Source organism: Cyprinus carpio, chromosome A10 (assembly GCF_018340385.1).
Source record: "Cyprinus carpio isolate SPL01 chromosome A10, ASM1834038v1, whole genome shotgun sequence".
NCBI classification, from domain to species: domain Eukaryota; kingdom Metazoa; phylum Chordata; class Actinopteri; order Cypriniformes; family Cyprinidae; genus Cyprinus; species Cyprinus carpio.
The window spans coordinates 5141094-5164350 of record NC_056581.1 but is presented as its reverse complement, the minus strand read 5'-3'; the positions used below and the strand labels follow the sequence as shown (position 1 = coordinate 5164350).

At 38.2% G+C, this 23257-nt stretch overlaps 1 protein-coding gene across 3 annotated transcripts in view; it reads right to left on the bottom strand.

Annotated features, from left to right (window-relative positions):
- LOC109051206 (protein unc-13 homolog B-like) overlaps nt 1–23257 on the bottom strand; it is an 80532-nt gene that overhangs the window by 23461 nt on the left and 33814 nt on the right. For 2 of the 3 annotated variants that reach the window (XM_042764837.1, XM_042764838.1), the window contains exons 7-13: nt 23108–23165; nt 21814–22027; nt 11176–11454; nt 10944–11034; nt 1357–1403; nt 1050–1128; nt 678–683 (exon numbers count right to left, since the gene is read on the bottom strand). In XM_042764837.1, coding sequence (XP_042620771.1) covers nt 678–683; nt 1050–1128; nt 1357–1403; nt 10944–11034; nt 11176–11454; nt 21814–22027; nt 23108–23165 — 774 coding nt within the window. The remainder of the gene's footprint in view (nt 1–677; nt 684–1049; nt 1129–1356; nt 1404–10943; nt 11035–11175; nt 11455–21813; nt 22028–23107; nt 23166–23257) is intronic. The other variant, XM_042764839.1, reaches the window with a different exon arrangement.

The window sequence follows — 23257 nt, the reverse complement described above, 5'->3', positions numbered from 1 at the left end:
AAGAACAGATGTTAGTGCAAAACAACATAAAATCGCATAGAAACAGAGGTCAGAAACCAAGTGGAATCCAGATGTCAGAAATAGAGCAAAAACCCAGAACTTCAAAACTAGAGGTGGTGACTATGGGAGTCCCAGAAATCAAAGGGGAAACCAATGTCTGTGCAGTAAAGGGACAAGGGGTTAATGAAGAAACCAAACCATTACTGGTAAGCCTAGGTATGAAGGGAAGCATCTAAAACCCCCTTCTTTAAAGCAACCTTTTGAAAGTGATGGCCCAAACATGTTGATGCATGTCAGAGGAAAAGTAAGTAAACTAAAAAAAGTAAACCAATGAAAAGAACCATTTTTTGCTAGCTTGCACAATATATCAATTAAGATTGAAATGGTTTGCAAATACATTTATTGAGTATAAAATAAATGTTTTATTGTAATATCAGAATCATATTACATATCATAATTTAGTGTTAATGATATTTGCATAAGTAAAGTTTTAAATACTGGTTTTCATATATATTTTAACAATTGCAATTCCTTTGTAAAATCCTACTTTTACATTGTCAGGTTTTCTAGCTGTGTATTTGCAAACTATTACAGCAATACTGATCCTGTAGATGCAGTATTATCTTGATAATACAAAAAAAGAAGGTTCAGTCATATGGGTTATTATGAAAACTTACCATAGCCTGACCATGCAGAGTGAATGCATTCAACAGAGTTGTAGAGGTTTAATTTTACGTTTTTCATGGGGAGGAGAGAGATCAGAGAGTAGATTTTACTTCACTTCATATTTGTCTGAACTTAAAGATATTAAGGTTGTCATTTATCCCTAAAATTGCTCATATTCGGAAGTTTTTGTCTGAACCAGATTTGGCAACTTAATATTGTCTTTATTTAATGTTATAAGATTGAACAAGTAATATTTCAGCAAGATTTGGATTGATGCTGTACCTTTTGGAGAACAATACCATGTTGAGAATTATAACAGAAATATATATAGTTTTTCTTGATTTTAATTTAAATTAATTAAATTAATTTTAATTAGTACTTACCACATCGCTAACCAGAGGAATAGCTTTTTTCTTGCGCAGGTCTGGCATGCTGTCAATTCCAAATATTCCACTCCCATTTCTGTGGATATCAACACTTTGTACAGGAGTATTTTCCATGCTCAATAATTTATACACAGGCAATGAACACGTTAATATAATGTACTAACTTCTCATAAATAATTCTGTATTTTCATAAATACTTCCATAACAAAAAAGAGAAACCATAAAATACTGCATTAATAATGCAACTCCTCTTAATATCAACTATCCATAATCAACTATCAATAATGCTTAAAGAGAAACTTACCCAGCTTTAATCCAAGCATGTCTTGAATTATCTCCATTTTCTTTGCCCTATGGCAACAAGAACACAGTTCAGATCAATCAATGTGCGCAAGGGAAGTAATAAAACTTGAGCAAAACCTAAGCTAAATGCAGAGGACACGATTGGTTCAGTTTCACCAAAAGGTCTGAGAAAGCAACCAAACAAGACAACCAAAATAACTTTATTTTGAAGATGAAGTCCATGTTGATGGAAATGCTTAAAAATCTGATCCAAATAACTGACATGCAACTCATGGGGTCAGAGCAAAATGAAGGGGGAAAACAGAAATCATCTTTTTGAAGTACAGTACACACACACTCTTGTAATGCATAGAAAAAATAATTAGCTAACTGGGGTTAAACCCTTAAGTTTGTTATCAACTATCAGGTGAACCATTTTTTTTTTTTTTTTTTTTACAAAATGGCATGAGCATTCTTCCTCAGATAAATGGAACTACAGCTGGATAGCTGGAGTTCCCCAAGGCCATGCGGTATGTTTCAACTGCTTTTAAAAGCAATAATGTTGCAAAACGAAGACCAGCATTTCAAAATATTAATAATTTATAAAGATGGCAAATCAAATTAAAGTAAGCAAAACAAAACAGAACCAAACACATGTAACTATTAAAAGACAAAAAATTGAGTGTTAAAGTCATACGGCTTCTGTATTTGACAGAAGATACAGCAAACTCAAGTAGCGGGCAGTCTCGTACATGGATTATATGGTCCAAAAAATAATGCATTCAAATAAACTTTGGATGAAAGACAAAGAAATATTGGCTTGAAAGTGAAAAAAAGGAAATTAAATAACGACTGAGAATTGACCAAAACATAATCACGACCTGATCATCTTTCCTGCTTCCCTCTGTAAGACAGAGCAAGATAATAAAGAAAAAAGAAAAGAACAATTGATAAACAGTATTAAATGAGCAAAGATTCACAGAAGTAGGAACATTTTGTTCAGCTTACATTTATAACTAACCAAAAACAAAGACCCTTTTTAACTTTTTTTTGTTTTGTTTTTGTACCTTGTTTAAATTCCTCTTCAGAGAAAGTGTTCTTTGAGGCATTGGCAATCCTGGATAATCTATGCCGATGTCTCTTCTCTTTGAGCACACGTTGGATATTGGCAAGGCATTTCTGGTGGGGAGGGTCTTCAAGCGCAGGTTCATTGTCAAGACCATGCTCCGCCTGTTTTGCATTAACATCTGTCGCTAGTGTTACTGAATTGGTGCCCTCTGGACTTATTTCCATATTACGTGAGCCAAATGCCATTTGTTGAGCACAAGAATCAACAATCCCTGAACTCAGATCCACATGTTTTGGGCTAAGCTCTGGAATACACTGCAGATTGGAAAGTTTCTGATCTGTTAGAGGTTCCTCTACAGTATCTGAGTGATCTGCTGCATAGTATTCAGTTGGTGCATGTGTAGGGGAGATTGTGCAAGGAGTCGATACTGCAGGATCAAAGGCTTGAGAATTACGCTGCTTTTGTAATTCCTGCAATTCCTTCCCATGAAAAGAGGCTTTGATGCCTTTTCGAGGAGACACACTGAGATCTAAAGTTGCACCATAAGAGGGTACAACAGTCTCTACATTTGATTCACCAAATGTGGTGCTATCCTCCTCAGGGTCATTGGATTTGCAGGTACTTGGGATTACTTGGGACTTGGGACACTGCGGTTCAGGTGTATCAAGCTCTGTCAAGGCTTCCCTTAGAGCGGAATGGAAGGTCAGCATGGCTTTACTTATCTTTACAACATCATATCCTAGATTAGGTGGCTGCGACTCTTCAGTGTCCGTATTTTCAAAGTAATCTGGGTCATACTGATCCTCAGACACATCTGGGCAAACCTCTTCAGGCCAGTCTTTCTCCGAATTCATATCACAGAGGCAATGCTCGCAAGAGGAGTGTAGATTTCGGCAACCATCATCATAGTCTGTCATTCCACCAGTTGAACAACTAAGGCTTCGGGATGGCCCACTACACGATTCATCGGCATATGTGTCCATGGTGTGGTATCCAGAACTCCGGGAGTACATACAATTTGATGTGCAGTCACAGCCAATGTCACTGACAGTTTGATTCTTAGGATGCCTCCAATCTACAACACTAGATGAACTAGATGGTGAGTCATTATGGTTTCCAAACAGTAGGGATAGGTGTTCAGAGCTGCTACGTGATGAATGACTGGTTTCACCACCATTATACCTGTACCATGTATCTGGGCGTCCAACAGTTCCCAATTCGTCTGCACTGTTCTGGCAGGAGCAGTAATCCTCCTCACTCCATCCTCCTTCTCCACTCACGCTTAATGACATTTGCGAACATCTCCAACCCCTGTTGTCATGGTCAGTCTCCCTAGAATAATAACTTCCTTCTTGATCTCGACTGTTAGAACTATGACCTGAGGATAAGGAACTAGTGCTTGTAAATTCTTGCCCATAAAGATGACAGTAGCTGGACTTCTTAAATCTGGAACAGGGTGCATCCAAGTTGTCAGAAGTCTTGCGATTGTGTAACTTGGTTCTTCTTGGTACATCTCGGTAATCTGTTTCCACATCCCACACTGACATGTACGGTCTGGCCGTTATAGGTCTACCTTCATTCTTCTCCAGTTTTCTATGCTTTATTACTGGGCTATTATTTCTACTTTGTGGAAGAGCAACAGCATTCTCCCTACCTGGGTTTCTTTGATGAACTCTTTGAGGTGACGGATTCTCTACAGCACCAACTGAATACAGCTCCTCAATTTCCAACAGTACAGCATCTACACAGCAAGACACCTCATCTACTGAGCCACTTACAGACGTCAGGTATTGTCTCAAATCTGATATCTCCTCTTGGATTTTATTAATCCCCTGCAGCTCCTTCAAAATGTGATCCACTATGGTGCTTGACCCTCCTTCTCTTTTCTTGTCCTTGTCACTGTCCCTACTTTGGCTTGGTTTATTATCCATAGCACCTCTTCCCTCTACACATCCACTGTCTTCTGCTTGGTCTTTGGGCTCTAATCCTTTCATTCCCATGATGGATGAAATTGAGATACTGCCATCACTATTACGCCTCCCCTGCCCAATAACGGTACTCTTGGAGGTTTTGGTATGACCTTCAAAACTACGTTGAGTTAAAAGACTACACTCATGAATAGAGGGATCTCTCTTAAAGCCACAGATGAACATGTCATCTTCTATCTCCACGGGAGAGTGCTGGGAGTCAAAGTCAGTGTACTCCCCTGATCCCTGGAGGAATTTCTGAATCTTCTTGCGTAGGCTCCGACTGACCTTGGGACTCTTTTTGCCAAGGTCTCTTTTTTTAGACATTCTTTGCTGAAGTTCATCCAACTCATTTGTTTCATCTTGCTCATTGGAACGACTCCGTGATAACATCCCTTAGAATGGGGTGTCCCTCAGGTGATGACCAGAACCTTGAAGATCTGGTGCATGTGATTACAAAGCTGTTTCATTTCACCTACAGTACACGAGGAAGTGTTTTTCAGTCAAGATCATAACAGGGCCTCAGACACATCTGACATTTGAGGACATGCATAGATTATTAAAATTCAACAGATATATATACTGCAATGTAATTGATATGGCAAATAATTACATCAGTTAAATATAGGCATGCACAATCCATGTAAAATAATCAACAATTATGTTCATGGCCATTCAGTCTTTGGCACTTGCTTTTGTTTGGTTCTAAAACCTAGTAAGCTGTCTACAGAGGCACTCCCAATGTGAATGCCTTTCCAAAATGTAGGCACCTTAACTGTGCAGCCTATAAAAATACTTCAGTTTAGTCTAATTCTAAGGTATCTGGAATGCTATTTGTGTGACACAATTGAGTTGCTGTCCCTGTAGGTCATTTCAAATAATTTGGTTAGGACGCCACCATCGAAGTCAATGCACTAGCTTTTGGAACAAAGCTTATGGCCGAATATTTATTACATACTATATAGTAAGTGCACAGCTGAGGTGCTGAATGCAGTTTCATTATTTATAGCAATGGAGATTTAAATAAAAAGTAATGCTACAGGTTAAGGGTGTCCACACTGCCAACTCTCTCTCTCACACACACACCCAAGTAAAAAGTCACATTACAGATAGATGGTAAAAGTGAGTATATCGGGATCTCTGCCATGTAGTAAAAAGAGTGCAAAATGGATTATAGACAGTTTACACTGTGTTTACCCAGGATGTACAATGCACATTGTGACTTGTCATCTGATACTCTAAGGATGGTCATAGCTTGCTAATTAACCTAGTCGTTAAGACAACTGTAATACTGTTAAAATGTATGCAACTGAAAAAGTGCACTGTAATGGACATGGTGTCCAGAAAACAGCTCCATTAATCACATAAGGTGTAAAGTCGTAAGTGTTTAATCAAATCATTTGATCATATGCAAACTCTAATTATATTTTTTTGTTGAAACATTCTATTCATGATTCGGGTCCAGACATTGCCAAACTGGTGGGGCTTATTCCACGCAGATCAACATATTATCTTCTTGCCTGCCAGCTCTTCTAACAGTAACGGTTACAGCACGGGAAGGGTGACAGCACAGCTGTATTCACTGGGCATCGTGATTGTTAAGCAGAACCTGCTGGGTCTAATAGCAGCTTCACCTCATTTCCTGCCTGTCAGGACAAAATGTTACCTAGTTTCATCCGTACACAATAGATTCTTTAGTTTAACTAAAGAGTTATTTCATTTTTTTATTTATTTAGAAACATTCTTTTACCATATTCAGTGATTTTAAGCAAATACTGCACTACACTGAAAGGTTGCAGCTACCAATCTGATAATCCATATATTGTACATTAATATATAATTAATATTTTGTATATCAAATATTATGAGTGTCAATTAAATATATTTATATATTACATATTCATAATAATGAGTACATAATCTTCGGACATGATGATGACCTTAACTGCTTAGTTCACATAATTTTAAAGGCTATTGTCAACAATGTTCTTAGATCCTTTATATCCAATAATAATGCAGGTTTGTAAACAAACTATTTATTTCCTGTAATATGTGCTGGCAAGAAAAAAATCCTGTAAGGTAGTCATTGAAATTCAGATACTGTTCTCTGTGTTATTCTCCAAAAGCATTTAATGACCAACATGATCTTTACTGTGACTCCAACATTGAGTACTTAGGTTGGCGGCTTTCAAGGGCATATTTTGGCTGGCTGTCACGTGTCTCCAATAGGCTAAAATGAAAGTCAGGGACAACACATTTTATGATGGATTTTTAACTTAACATTTAATACAGGAAACAACATCCTTTTAAATGGAGCACTTTAAGAAATATTAGAATTACTTTAAGTTAAAACATGTCACATTGTTAAATCATGTCACCTGCTACAGGAACATAATAAAGGTATACATTAAATCATAAAGAATACTCTGAATTTGAACTCTGAAGCAGAAACCAATAATCAGACACACTTTGAAGGACCAATGAGGCCATTACTGATTTGTGAATAAAAAGCCCTGGTTAAACTTGCTGTTATTAAATGAGATTGTGAATCAGTTTCTGTGACATTCATTCTGCAGATAGCTCAGGTATCAAAATATTTAAGATTTGCAATTATAACAAAGAAATAGATATTTCTCAGAATTTCTAATAAGAAACTATCTGCCCACAATCCACAGTGGCAGAGTTTGGCACATTTGGCACTTGCCATTAGAAGTCACATTAATAACACTGGCATATGAGAAGTTTAATACCACAGAAAATTTAAATTTAAAATATGCCTTTTTCGAAGCTGCTGTATGTTAAAAAAACAAGGTGGCTAAATTTGCATGCTTGGAAAGCTGAAGCTTAGGCATCCATTACTTTCTCTCCAATTAATTAGTTTTTTTTAGCACCCCCTCTGAACTGTTCTTCTGCTTTCAGTTAAACTGAATTATTTAGCTGACTGACACGTATTAGAATTTATCATGAGTGCAAAAATATATAGTCTACCGGTCAAAAATTTGAATATTTAGAAGTCTCATGGTCACCAAGGCTGCAATTATTTGATCTAAAATAATATCAGTAATACTGTAAATTATTATTACAGTTGAAAACAACTGTTTTCTGTTATCATATATTTTAAAATCTATTATTCCTCTGATGCAAAGCAGAAATTTCAGCATCATTACTCCAGTCTTCAGTGTCACATGATCCTTCAGAAATCATTCTAATATGCTGATTTGCTGGTCAAGAAATATTCCATATTATCAATGTTGAATACAGTTGTGCTGATTAATATGTTTGTGGAAACAGTGATACACTGATTAAAAAAGGATGCATTCAACTGATCAAAACTGACAGTAAAAACATTTATAATGTTAGAAGAGACTGATATTTAAAATAAATGATGTTTTTTATACTTTCTTTTTTAAAGAATCCTGGAAAAGAAAATGCCGCTCGGTAAAAACTGTTTTCAACATTGATGATAACAACAACATAATAACCGAGCACCAATAATAATTAATAATAACTGAGCAGCAAATCAGCATATTCAAATGATTTCTGAAGCATCACGTTACACTGAAAACAGGAGTAATGATGCTGAAAATTCAGCTCTGCATCATAGAAATAAACTAAATTTTAGAACATTAAAATAGAAAACAGCTATTTTAAACTGTAGCAATGTATCACAATATCACTATTAGTATTGAAAAAAAATTTTTTTGGAAATATATTATATATTACACATATTTGACTGAATTTCCTGATTAATTTGAAAATACATCACATTACAGAAGCAAAAATGGGTTGTCGAATGGAAGTGGCCTCCTCAAGGGTGCAATGGATTACAGCTTTGCACCCTTCAGGGACTGAACCAGCAACCTTACCAGACCATGAGTTTTAACAACCACCACAGCAAACCACCCAGAAACAAATCACACAAAATTATCCCAAAGTAGGTGCTGTCTGCACATTTTATCTGCAGTCAAGAGAGAATGAGTTCATTTATTTTTAATATATGTTAAAAGATACAAGTAATACTGTCTGTTATTATTTTCTGCTTTCTTATTATTACTTTCTGGTGTTTGGTGTCTGTGATCAATATTGACTTATCAAGGACTGAACCAAACTACACAGTTAAGAATAATTCAATTACAATAAACATTCAACCTACATCATACTACATTCAACATTTTCAGATGAAAAGGACTTGTTTCACCCAATAACATGAAGATGCAAAAAATGTTCCATTAAAAGACCTTTTATTATCTTTATGCAAAATATATTTTTGTCTTTTGATTTTTAGATGAAACATGACCTCAATATTTCTTGATAATTTTCATACAATTCATCATCACAGGACTGAAAAAGTACACAAAAGAACAAAACTTACCTCCAGAAAAAAAGGGAAAAAAAAGTCAAGAAAAATTAAGTTTCACAGAATAAACGCTCCTGTTGTGTAAGGAGTATCCAATCAGCTGCTTTGGCAATCCAACACATCTTGAACAGAGAAGCTGACACAACCCTCTCCACACACTGACATCGGCTCAGTTGAGTGGGTTCCAGTCTAGGCTAGTGGAGCATCTCTGCCTCAAACAATATCCTCACTCTCTCTCCCTTGCTCTCTTTCATGATGTCCTCTGGCAATGTATTCCAGCACAAAGCTAATCTGGAATTGTCAAAATGCCAGCATTCCATCTCTCCTCTATTTCCCTACTCTCTTATCACCATTGCTGTGTGCCCACCTCCTATTAAACATTTCATAAATAAATACACAGAGACAGAAATAATGTACAGTCAATGAATCAAATGACAGAAATGTTATAATACTGCTCAACAAACCACCATAAATAAGGCACGATATGGTACACATTATAATGTGAATTAAAAATGATCTCTTCAAACAACTTTTAAGTAAAATACTAAAGATGATAGGGCCAATCAGGGGATTTGCCAAATCTTACTATACTTTTAAGACAGAGAGGTGTGTAAATCTAGATTTAATGTCCTATCTGGTTTGATTTATGGTAGGTAAAATAAAAAAAAACAAGTATAAACATTTATATACAAAGACGTTTCTTTTAAATAGCACAGTAATAAAGGCAGCAACATACGATAGATAGGACAGAATAAGAAAGGCTATAAATAATCTTTGATTGCGCAGAAAAGTATTATAATGCTAAAGGCACCAATATAGAGCAGCATAGCGCGCATATGCGCATCACGTGCGCAGAATGATGAGCTTGAAACAACACGGAGTCACAGTGTGCAGCCTGCGCAGTCCTTCGAGTCCACATAGAAAAGTTAGTACAACACACATGCTGCTCTGCTCGTGTTCCTCTTCAGTTCTCTCCTCACAGCAGTTTAGTCAGTGTACTGTTTGAGTAAATGAATTACTCCGGGATATTGGTTTATTTAGACTCAGAGGGAGTGTCAGCCCCATTAAAAAAGTGAATAGCTTAAGTAATTTGTGGATTAATGCTTACTGGAGACGCGAACCGTTTCAAACGGTTCAGTCCGATTTGGTGAACTGGTTCAACCGGTTCACTAAGAAGAACCGGTTAAATCGAACCGGACACCACTAGTACAAAGGGAAGAGATATTGGTACGTAGTGTATTAAATATGTGTGTTAGTTTATTAAGCCTTTTTTTTTAAACCTCAGTTACTGTGCTCTCTTGAAGAGAGTTTCATCGTTTTGACTGTAGTAACCGAATGCAACACACAGTTTGATTGCTGAATGGAGGACGACAGACAGCCGCAGCGGAAAGAAGAGTTTAAGTGAACTTGAATTTAATTACTTAAATATTAATCTGTACCTCACACTGAACTATGGAACAGCTTCAGAACACTTGAAATATAGCGCACGAAAACGTTTTGGTGCTTTATGTTTTTGTGCCTTTCGTGGGGCTCAACAATAACACAGAATAGTAAAAGCACAATATCGGATTTGGATCGGTCTTGTCTGACCGATAACCGATCCGCAGAAAAAGCCAGTATCGGAGCCGATACCAATCCTGAGTATCGGATCGATGCATCCCTAATATTTAACATACTGTATTCCAAAACTTACAAAAAAAAGCAACAGCACTAGCATGTACTTTACTTTGTAAAAATTAAGTCCCCAATTTATTTTAAATATCAGACAGCAACATTTCAGAGCCTGACCTTGGCCCTTGCAGATAAAGGCTGTGAGGTCTAGGCTGAGAATCCAGCATGCCTTGCCCAGCTGATACAGTACCATAGTGAAATAAAACCACTTTCATTGCACTGATGAATTTACTATCTCCAACCAAACGATATCCACAAAGTTTAAAAACTTACATTTCACAAGTTTAAATCTTAAATGGTGAAACTCAGCCAATCCAAAACAGATGTTCATGAATGAGCTGGGTGGGGTTGTGTAATTTAGACTTGCCTACTGGAAAGCAATAAAGGTAAGATCAAATTCAAGTGATAATTTTGATTGATAAGATGCTGGTAACTGGTGCAGGTTCATAGGACAAAAGTGGTGGTGGTTGATTTGAAGTGTGAAACTGGAACAACTGAAGAAGGAATAGACAAAGCAGATGGAGGGTATGAGCTCCCTACTATACCTCCTTAAGTTGAGCTCTCACTTTGTTGATTGCTTTAAGCCAGCGCAATCTGGATGGAGAGAATGCCAATGGCGTTCCATCATCCCTGGAGCTAGAAAAATAAAACACTGTATGAAAATGAATTCATGCTATTGAATATTTATTATACCAAATGTACAATGGAAAATCACTGTAAGACAATATCTAATATATATATATAATTAGATAAAATATATAAGTACAATATCTGTACCCTTTGAGAGTTTTTTCAGGCATTTTGTCCACTTGAGAAACCACTTCCTTTTTTATAGTGCTGCTTATACCCCTTCCGTTGTCTTGGGAGAATTTCAATACCTCATCTTCCCCCCAGGAAGTATGTTCGTTGGTAGGGTGATGCCCATTTCTGGATGGTTGATAGCCAGTACAGTGGTAGGTATGGTAGGACTCCTCTAACTCTGAACACGCAGCACTCTCCTGAGAACTAGCTTGGCTGAGGTTCCCTGAAGATCCAAAACGACTGGAGTCCACAGGACTAGTGTTGTTGGAAAGAAAAGAAACAAAGAAAGATAGCAACAAGTGAGTTACAGTAACTGATTTTTTTTTTTTTTTAACTACATCCATTTAGCAAGTCTCCGATTAAGAAACAGTAAATGCTACACACAGCTAATGGAAATACAAAGTTACAAGGAGCCAAAGCACAGTTACTGTACAAAAATCACATAGCACTGAGAAGAAACAAATCACACATTGGGAAAGCCACCATTTTCATAAAGAAAAGCTAAAACTAAAGTCAGTAAAAGTGTTTACATGCACATTAATATTCTTATTCAGTATATCGAGATCTACTGATAAAAATGAGCCCCTAAATTTAGAATTTGAATATTTCAGACAGCATACATTATTACTTTTATTTTAAAATAATTTCAATAATCACCACAAAATTCTTGTGGTAAAGTGGATCAGCAGAAGTCCTACTCTCCTAATTATTTCATCGCAGAGACCAAAGTCCAGAAATTTCTTAATAAACACCACGAAATAAACAAACAAGATTTTTTTTAATAGAATCATTGCTGTGCATGTAAACTTTGTGCAAAATAAACGGTTATGAAACCATTTATTATGCTGCTACCAGCCTTTTTGGAATCAAAAGGTCCTTCTTTTCCTGCTGTAATCCTGAAGAGTCATCTGTAGAAGGTGGGGTCTGGATATGGATTTCCAATTCTTTTTAAAGATTTTCTGGGACAACAAATTCTTTCTTTTGGACTTCAGAATTTGCAACAATTTCTTGTTTAACATCCACAGGGTGTGTGATTTCAGAATTTTCTTCTGACGTAAAATTGTCATTATTTATTTCAGTAGTTGTACTATCCTCAATGTGGAATTTTTTCTTCTGAAATTTAGGCTGTGTTGTAACAACTGGAGGTCTTTGTTGCTTAGGAGGTTCTTGTGTTTCTTTCTGCCATGGAAAACCCAATTTTGTTCCAAACAAAGATGTTGACGTTTCTTCTTTTGACCTCTCCTCTTGAAACAGACCTGCTGAAAATGACTTAAGTCTAGAAAAAAGCTTGCCACTTTCTGTGTTTGGTATTGAGGGTGGTGAAGAAAAGAAAGATCCAAAAGACTTTCCAGCATCTGCAGCTCCAGCCATGAAACCAAACTTGGGTGCTGATAAACTTGGCATGCCAAATATGGACTGAGAAGTTTCTGTTGATGGAGGATGTTGAGCTACTTTTGAGCTACTGTCTATTACAGATATTGATTTGTTTGTATCCTTTGTTTCAGGTTCAGAAACAATGACAATGGTTTTCTCATGTATTACTTCAACCTCAGAAGGCTCCTTAACAATTGTTTCACCTGGATGGCAACTGGAAGCTGCTCTGGGATCTATACTTGCAGCTGTTAAATTACTGAGAGTATCATTAGCAGGCATTTCTTTCACGGGTAAAAGAGCTTCTACTTTGTTTTTTTCATCTTTGTCTCCAGACAATGCAACATCCCCAGAAGATGATCTTGGACTGACTGAAGAGACTGAGGAGTACAGGTAACAGATGGTGTTATGTTAGCTGCTTTGGGTGCTTCTGGTGATTTAAACATACTGAAAAGTTTGTTTTTATAGATTCCGTGGGTAAGCTACTTGGAAGGCCAAAGAATAAGCTTCTTTCTGTGGTTGAGTGTGTTTGTGAGAAGAGACCACCTGATGTATTTGTTGCTGAACTGGCACCAGTAAAGAGTTTAGACATAAACCCACTGACTGTTTCAGCTGATGAGTCTATGACAGATTTCTGCTGTTCAGGATGTTTAGGAAGTCCCTCAGAGCCAGAGGCATTGGGCTCTGTTGAATCAGTCTGTTTAATATGCTCAGGTTGGTGATCTGTAGTCTGGATTACTGTTTTTTTACTCCTCTCTGAGTTTGAATCAATATCCTTTGATAAAGCATCTCCATGCAAACTAAAATTATTTATGGTAAAATCTAGCGTACTCCCTTCAGCAGCTATTGTCTCAACAATGTGATCTGAACTTTTGTAAGCAATATCAGCAGAGACTGGATCCATGGAGGCTGCTGTTTTTTTCTTGTGCAGCCAAGGGAATAGAATGCTTGGAATCATCATTCTGGGGTCCTGATTTCATTCCCTCCATGAAGCCCAGATTTGACAGACTAAAACCCACATTCTCTGATTTATTATCCTCAGTAGCATCCCCTCGAGAGAATAAGGATGCATCCTTCAACAGCCCCTCAGTTTCAGATGGTTTTGATGTTGGCCCTGTTTGACTAGGTGAAGGTGTTGAATTAGGCCCACTGAACAAAGAAAGAATACCTTTTCCAGGAGCATCTTTAGAAGCAACTCCAGATAGAAGACCTCCTAATAGTGAAGAAGACTGAGTAGTGGCTTGTTGTGCACTTGATCCACCAAACACAGAAAATAAACCTTTTCCTGAACCAGCCCCTGAACTATTATTCTCAACTTTAGGCCCTGCATTAACTGCACTGGACTGTGAACTTGATCCAGAAATCCTAGAAAACAGATTCTTGCCAGGACTTTCCTTTGATCCGGAGGCACCAGGGAAAATCCCACCAAGTATAGATCAAGTCTGAGAAGCAGCATTTTGAGAACCTGACCCAGAAAACATTGACAACAAGCCTGAGGTCACTCCCTCTTTTGGTGGTTCTACTCCCTGAGCAGAAGAATCCTCCTGGTGTGCCGGTGACTTGAAAGATTTAGAAGATGCCAGTCTACCATCAACAGCTGTCAATACTTCTTGTGTGTCTTTTGTTGCTGACACAGTTGGATAAAAGCTTGGTGTAACTGGTGTCTCACTTGACTGATTTATAGCCCCACTGAGGTTTGCCAAAAGACCTTTACCAGGGGTTTCATTTGATAGCCAACCACTTAAAGGGTGAAGAGGGTTGAGAAGAAACTGGCTGTGGAATTTGTCCAGTGATCAAGTCTTTGCCTTGTGGCTCCTTTGACTCTTTACTATCAAGGGAAATTGAAGTTGACACTGAATCTGGTTGTTGTAGGGATTGCTGAGGTCCACTAGACAAGGAGGGTATTTAATTTACTAATTGCTCATTTGATGGGAAAACAGGCTCAGGGGTCAGGCCTTCCTGTAAAGCTGTTGGGTGGCTGGGTATTCCAGACCCCGAAACTAAACCCTTTGCTGGACTGTCATTAGTTGGTTCCTTTGCAAGAGTTGCTCCTTTTGCAGGAGAATAGAGAGGTTGTGGTGGAATTTGTTGGGAGTTAGACCCATCCAACAAAGAAGTATGTTTAACTGTCTGCTCATTAGTAGGGACAGTGGCTGGAACGCTGGTGGTTGGTGGCTGTGGGCTTTGTGCTCCAAACATAGAGAATAAACCTTTTGCCCGACTCTCAGTAGAGCTTGAAGATCCATCTAATATGCCACCAAAAATGTATCCTGCCTGCTGTGAAGGTTGTTGCCCTGAACCACCAAACATTGAAAATAAACTTTTCCCTAGCGGCTCTTTTTGTTGCCCATTCCCTTGGGGTGCAGGTTGTGTGGTAGATCGTGGTTGTGATGTCTGATGTTGATTATGGCCACTGAACATAGATAGCAATCCTGTTACTGGTGTATCTTTTGGTGGATTAGTTCCAGATCCAGGTAAAGTATGCTTAGTGCTGGAACCACTAATCATGGAGGGTGAACCCAATGTTGATGTTTCCTTCGGAGGGACAGTGCCTGGTGTGTATTTTTGATTACAAGAACCCAGTTGTGTTGAAGACTGCTGTGTACTAGAGCCACTGAACACAGAAAATAAATTCAGACCTTGAATCTCTTTGGGAGGAGCAGATCCTGGTGTGTCCACTTGACTTGAGGATCCAGATGGTGGTGAATTCTGTTGCATGCTGGAACCAAACAAAGTCCAAACAACCAAACAAAGTCATGATGTTTTTGCCTAGTGGCTCTTTAGGGGAAAATTTTTGAGATGCTGAGACACCCCTTCCCTGAAATGACTCTGATACACTAGGTAATTCTGACTGACCATGTTGTCCAGAGATACTTACTGTTTGTTGTTTCTGAATTTCTTTAGGCATTGTTTTTCTTTTGGCAGCAGTCTTTCTTTACATCATTTATTACAGAATGTTGCAGATTTGTCTTTGGTGGTGTTATAGAAAAACTTTCTATTTTAAAAATATCACTTATTGACCGCAAAAGGCCAGACTTTCCAGTTTTATCTTGATTTGTTAATGAATATTTTATGCCAGCAGAAGCAGATCCATCTTTCACTGATTGTCTATATACTGACTGAGTAGATTTAGAGAGATCTGACTTTACCTCTTCTGTCCCCACTTCTGTCTTGAAAAAGTTTAAAAACCCACCAGACTGCTCAGATGACTTTCCACCATGTGTATCTACTGGCTGAGAAACTGGAGAGGCCAATTTGGAGGTTACACTTGAAGAATCTCTTGAAGTTAAAGTAGTAGAACCAGCAGATGTTAAAGAAACAGAGGACTGTTGTAACATTGTGGCTTGTCTAGCCAGTTTGGGTTTCTGAGATGAGCATAAAGTGGATGCACCTTGAGAAATTGTGGAAGCTGGTGACTGTGTTGGAGATGATAGTGAAACACCAGATATTGTTGACACTGGTTTGGATGCCAACTGATTTGTACTCTCTGACTGAGTTGCTGCACAGGAGGAGTCATCCTTTATGATCTTTGATGTAAGACTCTGAAAACCTGTTGAGATCATGTTTTTGGCTTGCTGATCTCCAAGTCTAGTTTCAGAAGATTTAGTAAATTTGCTTTGAATTTGTCCTGGGTATGGAGCATCTTTGGCATTAGGTGACCTTGAAGCAGTTGCATTTTTGGTTGATTCTGAATCAGAACTTCTTCTGCCAACAATGTGACAACAGGCTGTACTCTCTTTCTCCACTCCTCTTCTGAAACCTCATCTATATGCTTTACTTGCACTCCAGTAGATGAATGTTGCCGCTGTTGAGGCTGATAGCAGCTGTAGACACCTGTGGTAGGTGAATTTGTGGTTGCACCAAATGAAATAGAAACCTTCTGGGATAGCAGTTCTTTTATTTCTCTGCTATTGAGATTGGCACTATTGTGGTTGGCACCATGATATGAGAGGTCAACAGCTTCCTGAGAAGGATCCCCGTACCCACAATTGTTCTGGAGATGTTGTTTTGTATCCATCTTAACCTTGTTAAATTGGTAAGTGGAAAAATCCAGAGCTTGCTGTCTTTGATTAAGCATTGAATCCTCAAACATCTGAAAGAAACGCTCCAGGTTCAGATTCATGATCTGATTACCTTTTCTATAGGCTGCCGACAAATCAAGTGGTGCGGTCAGAAGTTCATATTCACTTTGGCCTTGCCCTGGAATCCAAAGTAGCTCATCTTCATTGTAGAGAGGAATCTTAAAACCACAAACTTTAAGCATCTCATTATACAGCCAGGCATTAGGATAGAAGTCCCCTGTATTTCCCCACTCTTGTTCTGGAGTGCATGCATAGACATATTGCCCAGACACGTCTGTCAGTAGAGCGTAAATGTACTCATAATCAGTGTAAACAAAATATCCACAATCTCCATCATCTGCTGGCCACCACATCCCTGGTCCAAAAGTGAAAGCCATTGCTGATACCACTCTGACTGCTCAAGGTGCACATGTTCCTCCATATCAATGTTGCTTGTTGAAGAATAGTTCCAATGATTAGGAGATGTAGCTACATTAACATAGCTTCCATTATTCCCAGGTTGACTGCAAATTTCTGATGTGCCTTGATATATATACTGTCCATTAGCTGAGTAAGACAGATGTGGAGGTGTTTCCTCATAATATCCCTCATGATATGAAATACTGTTTAGACTGTAACAACTATCTGCACTAAATGAGTGCCACTTTCCTAATTTAGCATTATTCTTCATGCTTAAATTTAATACACCTTCAAACTCTTGGCTACTAATCAGATCCAAACTGTTATGGCTATTCCACAATCTCCGTCTCATAGAACTCTGGTGAATATCTTTGGAATACTCTGGTTGATTATTGCTCTCTCCTTGGTAAGTGTGCAATGTCATCCATGGCTGAGTAACATCTTTGTTTATATTATCCAGACACTGGGTAGATTTGTGGATATGATCGTTAGCTATTTTTCCATGTCCGTCAGGATAGCAGCCCAATGACTGATCATTCAGCTGTTGCCACAAAATAGATTCTTGGATCCATGAGTGTTCATCATAGAACTAAGTCCCAATGCATATGAGGAAGAGCCTTGTGGGTAGCCATATTGTTCAGATACAATATGTAAGGATAGATAACTCTGCCTTAAATATTCTTGTGACATTACTGCTTGAGATGGGTGACCAAGAGGAAGGCTACTAAAACTTTCAGTGCTATATGAAGTGTTTCTTATTTGGCTTGAGATCAAAAAGTTTTGTGAGTTATATAAGAGGGGTAAATTACCAGTGCTATTAGATGTTTATGCAGCACCATTCTGTTGTGACCTTGCATAACTTGCTGGTGTCCTCAAATCAAGGCTCTCCGTGTCACAGATGTTAGGCACATTATTTGGGTCAGATACCTTGCGTCTCAGCATTCCTATAGAACTGTCCTTCAAATGTGATCCTTCCATAACCACATTCTCTGGTTTGGCAGCAGTAATCACTGTTGTATTCTTGGTTAATATTCCAGATAAACAACCTTGTTGAGTAGAGGGCTTCTGGTTTTGTAGTAATTGGTAATTGAGGTAGCTGTCTATTTAATTGACATTGGTGAGTGGAAATCTCTCTTGGTGTGTGTTGTTCCTCCCATTTCTGCTGAAATGAATTCTGGCTGTTTGGTGATACATCTTCAAATGAGGATGTGAGTTTATTGAAAAGACCAGACAAAATTCCTGACTGAGAGGATGTATCTTGCATTGCCATAGGAGAATTTTGTTTTGACACAACTGACTGTTCCTTGTTTTCCTGTGTAACAGGTGGTGTATTCAGTTCCTGTGACTCAATGGAGGATGTTTTAAGAAAGGCAGAGAAGAGACCGCCTGACTGGGGTTTTGATGTAAATGAATTATCTTGAGATGGATGGCTTTGTCCCATCACACTTGTTTTTGACTGGAGCTGAGTGGACTGATTGTTAGATGACTGTATTTGTTGTGTTGATTGAGATACAGAAACATCAGAGGAGGCAAACTTGAAAAGGCCAGACAGTATATCCTTGATGGGATATACTTTGTCTAGGGTCATTTATTATACCTTTCTGATGTTGGTCTGATTGCTGATTTTGGACTCTGGACTTCTGAAGACAATTGCAACTCTGTCCCTCAGCATTATGCTGTACAGTATCTTGACAGGAACTCCCACTTGATGATTTTTGTTCCTGGAAGATCTTTGTCTGAGTGTCTGAAAGCTTGTCAGTGGGGTAAAATCTGAAAAGGCCAGATAAAATACTTCCCTGTTGAGGTGGTGCACTTGCAAATGTTGAAGGTTGCTGAAATTCTTTTTGTCGAGGGGGTTTATAAGTCGACTTATTTTCTGTTGAGGAAACATTTAACTGCCCTGAGAAATTAGGATTAGATGCACTTTGTTGGGTATGAGGTTGGGTTTGTTGATTTATTATTCGAGCAGACTGACTCCTTTGTTGTGACTGATTGAGTTGAGTAACTGTGGTTATATCACCTGTAGAAGCAAATTTCAGTAATCCTGAGAGTAAGCCTTCTTGTTGTGGTTGATTAGTAGATGCTTGGGCACCTGATGTATTTGAGGAAGCTGATTTAAACAAACCAGAGAACAGGCCTTGATGTTCATGCTGAGATGCTTTTTGCTCTGTAACATGAGGGACTTCATTTGAACCTGGATGTTGGCGCCTAAATTGTATTTGTTCTTTAGCAGAAGATGGATTCTGATGTTGCATCCTATGTACATTCTGATCTGACCTTAAAGGAAGCAGAGAGCTCTGAATATTAGGTCTTTGGGTATGTGGAGTAACAGGCTGCAGTTCTTCAGTTGGTGCCATCTTAAAGAGACTAGAAAACCTGCTTGTTTCTGTGTTCCCCTTAGCAGTTACCTCAGGTTCTTTATGATTCTTTATGATTGTTGATTTTTCATTGTCATGAACTGAAGATGGAAATACACCTGTAATTTTGTTTAGGGCAGGAAGAGTTTGATCTGTCTTAACTGAGTTTTGTGGCATACTTTTGGATGCACTTGAATCCTCACCAGATGCAAACTTAAACAATCCAGATAAAAGCTTTTGCTGATCTGAAGACAGGAAAAACTGTCTGTGTTTGAGTCCGAGGAGGCACTGGAGATCCAGGTAAGATGAATGAACTGAGAGATTTCTTAAAAGGACTGAAAAATCTTGACTCTTCAGCAGCTTTTTGTGCTATAGGCTCATTATGCGTCTTATCACTATTTATCTCATTGGAGATATTTTTAAGAGTTTTACGTTTTTCACCATCAGTGACTTGATACACATCTGCCATTGTACTGAGTTTTGTATTGCAATTCAAAACTCTGGAATGATCTTTCGGCTGCATTTTCCCCGCATCAAAATTATTTTGAGAATAACTTTTGGCTGTTCCTTCACAACACTTTCTCCAGTGAAAATTTTCCCCTTGCCAACATTGAATTCACAGAGGACAATGTCTCGTTGTGAACTGTGACAACAGTGTATTTGTTGGGCTTATTTCTGATTGGTTGAATTGACTGGTCCACCCCTTGCAACTTGGCATCAGATGGCTGGAAAGGCAAAATAGATGGCATTGAAAACTTTCTATCACACTGAGTCCTGAGTAGGGGATACCACAGCTACTGGTAGGACTCACAGACTTTGGCATGAAGGAAAAGAATTTTGTTATACCAGAACCAACAGGAACATTACTTGGTGTCTCAGATTGTTCATCAGACTTAGAGCTCATTTGTTTTGAGTTTGATACAACTTTATCTGTTAAGGAGCTAAATAATGAACTCATGGCATTCTTCATCCCTGCCACTCCATGGTCAGAAGCACCACTTGATTTTCTTTCTTTGGCATCTGTGGGTTTATCTTTTACTTCCTTAGAGGTGACACCTAGCTCATCTACAACAGATTCTGCTTAGGCACTACCCTGAGATGACAGCCTTGATTTGTTAGACTTGGGTAAAGATCCATATTTACTGATCTCCTCTTCTTTTTCAGCAAGATATTCTGATACGGTTTCAATCAGGCACTGCAGCTCATCTATAGCATCAACATATTCATCACTAGGTTCCTCAACAGGAGACAGCATGTCCTCTGGAGCCCATCCACCAATTTTACCCTTTCTACTCTTCTTATCACGGTAACCTTGAAGCCTCTCAGTTTGGCTACCATATGTTAAGATATATCCATAGTTTCTATTATTCTTCCTCTCCTCAGCCCTGAGTGCCTTAGCTAAAGAAGTAATTTCCTCCAACTCCTCCTCAGAGCCTATGGAATATTGTAGCTCATCTGAGCCGTCAGAATCAAAGCCTACATCTTTTCTCTTTCTAGCTGCTTCTTCCTCTTGATATGCAACGTAATTCTCCAATGTGTTTTCTACCTTATTTTTTGCCCACATTCTAGTTTTGTAGAGTAAGCCATTTTTGTATGTTTTCAGGCATGGCATCATGTTTCCATCAGCCTTTTCCATTTCTTTCACCTGATAACACAAGCTCGCTTCGTTTTTGATGGAGAAATGCAAGATCGGGTGGGAAATGTTCTGCTCCAGCATGCTCCAGCCCTCCTGGGTCCCGGATTTTTTCCTTCGGTCAATAGTGGCATAGCCTTCTGGGTAAGCAGCATTTAATGAAGCATTTTTGTTTTTGATTGGAGACAAATGGTTGACTATGGGGTCGTGGCAAGCCTTTTCATTAAGAGCAAGATCATTTTGTCTGTCATGTTCCTCAATCCATGCCCGTTCTTCTCTATCAAGGACCTCACCCAGGGTACTTTTTCCCTTTAGTTTGTATTTAACCTCCCAATCCTCCACACCCATGCCTGAATCTACTGGGACAATCCTAGCTCTACCCCTATGATTAGGAATTCTAGCAGAGATTAAAAAGGATGTAAGAGGATAAAAAGGAGGGGAAAAGAAAGAGAAAAAATGTATTTCAACATAGGAGATAAAAGCTGCTGACAGCAAGCACATGATAATAGTGATGCACTAAAGTTATGAGATGAAACAAAAAAAATGTAAGCGAATTACCAGAAATATGAAGTGAAAATACATAATTTACACACAAATGTCATTTCATCCGTAACTTAATAAATCACAAGACATACAATCTCTGTATTTTTAAAAGGGATCTGATGCAAAAGAATTGCTAAAAGGTGCTAAAAGTTGTAAAACTGGTGTATTTGTACACAAATACGTATAATACTGTATAGATGTATACAGTACTTATAAGAACTGAATGTACCTGCTTGCATGGTGATCCCTATAGTCAAATTCAAAGCTTTGCAAAGAGTCAGCACAGGAATCCATGGCCTGCTGAAAGTGTGGCCCCATGGGATACTGATGAAGTGAAGAATTGGGCTGGGCTGTAGTGTGGTAGCGTGGAGGTAAACTACTGCTCGTCTCACTCCTGTAGTCACTGTCTCTATCATCCACCACACTGTCCAGGTCATCCAAAGCTAGATAGGAAAACATTACAGGTGAGAAATACATAAAATGCCAATCTGTCTTGGTTTTTATATATGTAATATGCTAATGTAAATGAAAGATTACTTGAAAATGTAAAAGTCAAATCTCTTTGATCATCTAAGATGGTAAGTGAAATCAAACGTGTCTCTTTGCAACAAAGTAGCCACATAATATAAACAAGTACAAGGATGCAAGTGCAGGAGAACTGAGAAAAGGAGCTCACAATGTACACAAACAACACATCAATTCAACAAGGTTAAAACTCAAGGAGATTTGGGGAAAAGTTCATGCATCCAATCTAAACAAAACATTCAAATTCATGTAAATTACTGTTTCCAAGAAAAATGTGTGCATGGATAACTAAGTTTTTACAGGATGCAAATATAAGCTGCAGTCAAATAACAATTCTAGAATGTGTAAAAATTTGAAAATGGCATATATTAAGTATAATAACTATATCTTCTGTAATTTACTTGGAAGATACTTTTCATTACGTATTACCCAATAAAATTTCAAATACTTCTAGCCATTTGTTTTACTCCTTCTACAGTAAGTAGTGTATCTAGCTGCCAATATTTACATTTGACATATATACATGTATACATGGGGTTATACTGTAATTTATCGCAACACTTAGGTTCGCATATAAAAGTATAGTCATTTTGGGGGTCCGGTGGGGGGTTTGGGGGGGGTTTCCAGGGAATAATCTAAAGTAAAGTGTTACTATATAAAATCTGAATACACATTACATACTCTGGCTGTCAGCCCATCCAAAATAGTTGCCTGGTGATGTTACAAATCAAAAGTGAAAGAAGATGTGCAAAAATAAAAACATTTACAAAGACTTATATTTCAATTCCAACAAGAATTTTCTTGTGCTTGATACAAGTGTGAGATGCTTGAGAGACCATTTGTGAACAAATACTGTACGCTGTGTAAAGATTGTATGTTAACATTTATGCTACTCAAAGGTGACAAGAAGCAGCATGTAAAGTTAAAGGAGTGGAGAGCACAGTGAAGCATCAGGCATGATGCTGAGGCTCCATCTAGTGTGAGATGTTGTCACTCACAGCATTGAGAGGCAGCACAGGGCAGAGGACGTTCCGCTACTTCCTCCTGTAAGGGAAACTAACAGAAGGAGAGAACAAGAGGAGGGTTAAGAGTCAACACAAAAAAGTATGGTTAATAATGAATTACTGTTAAAGCAATTAACAACCTCA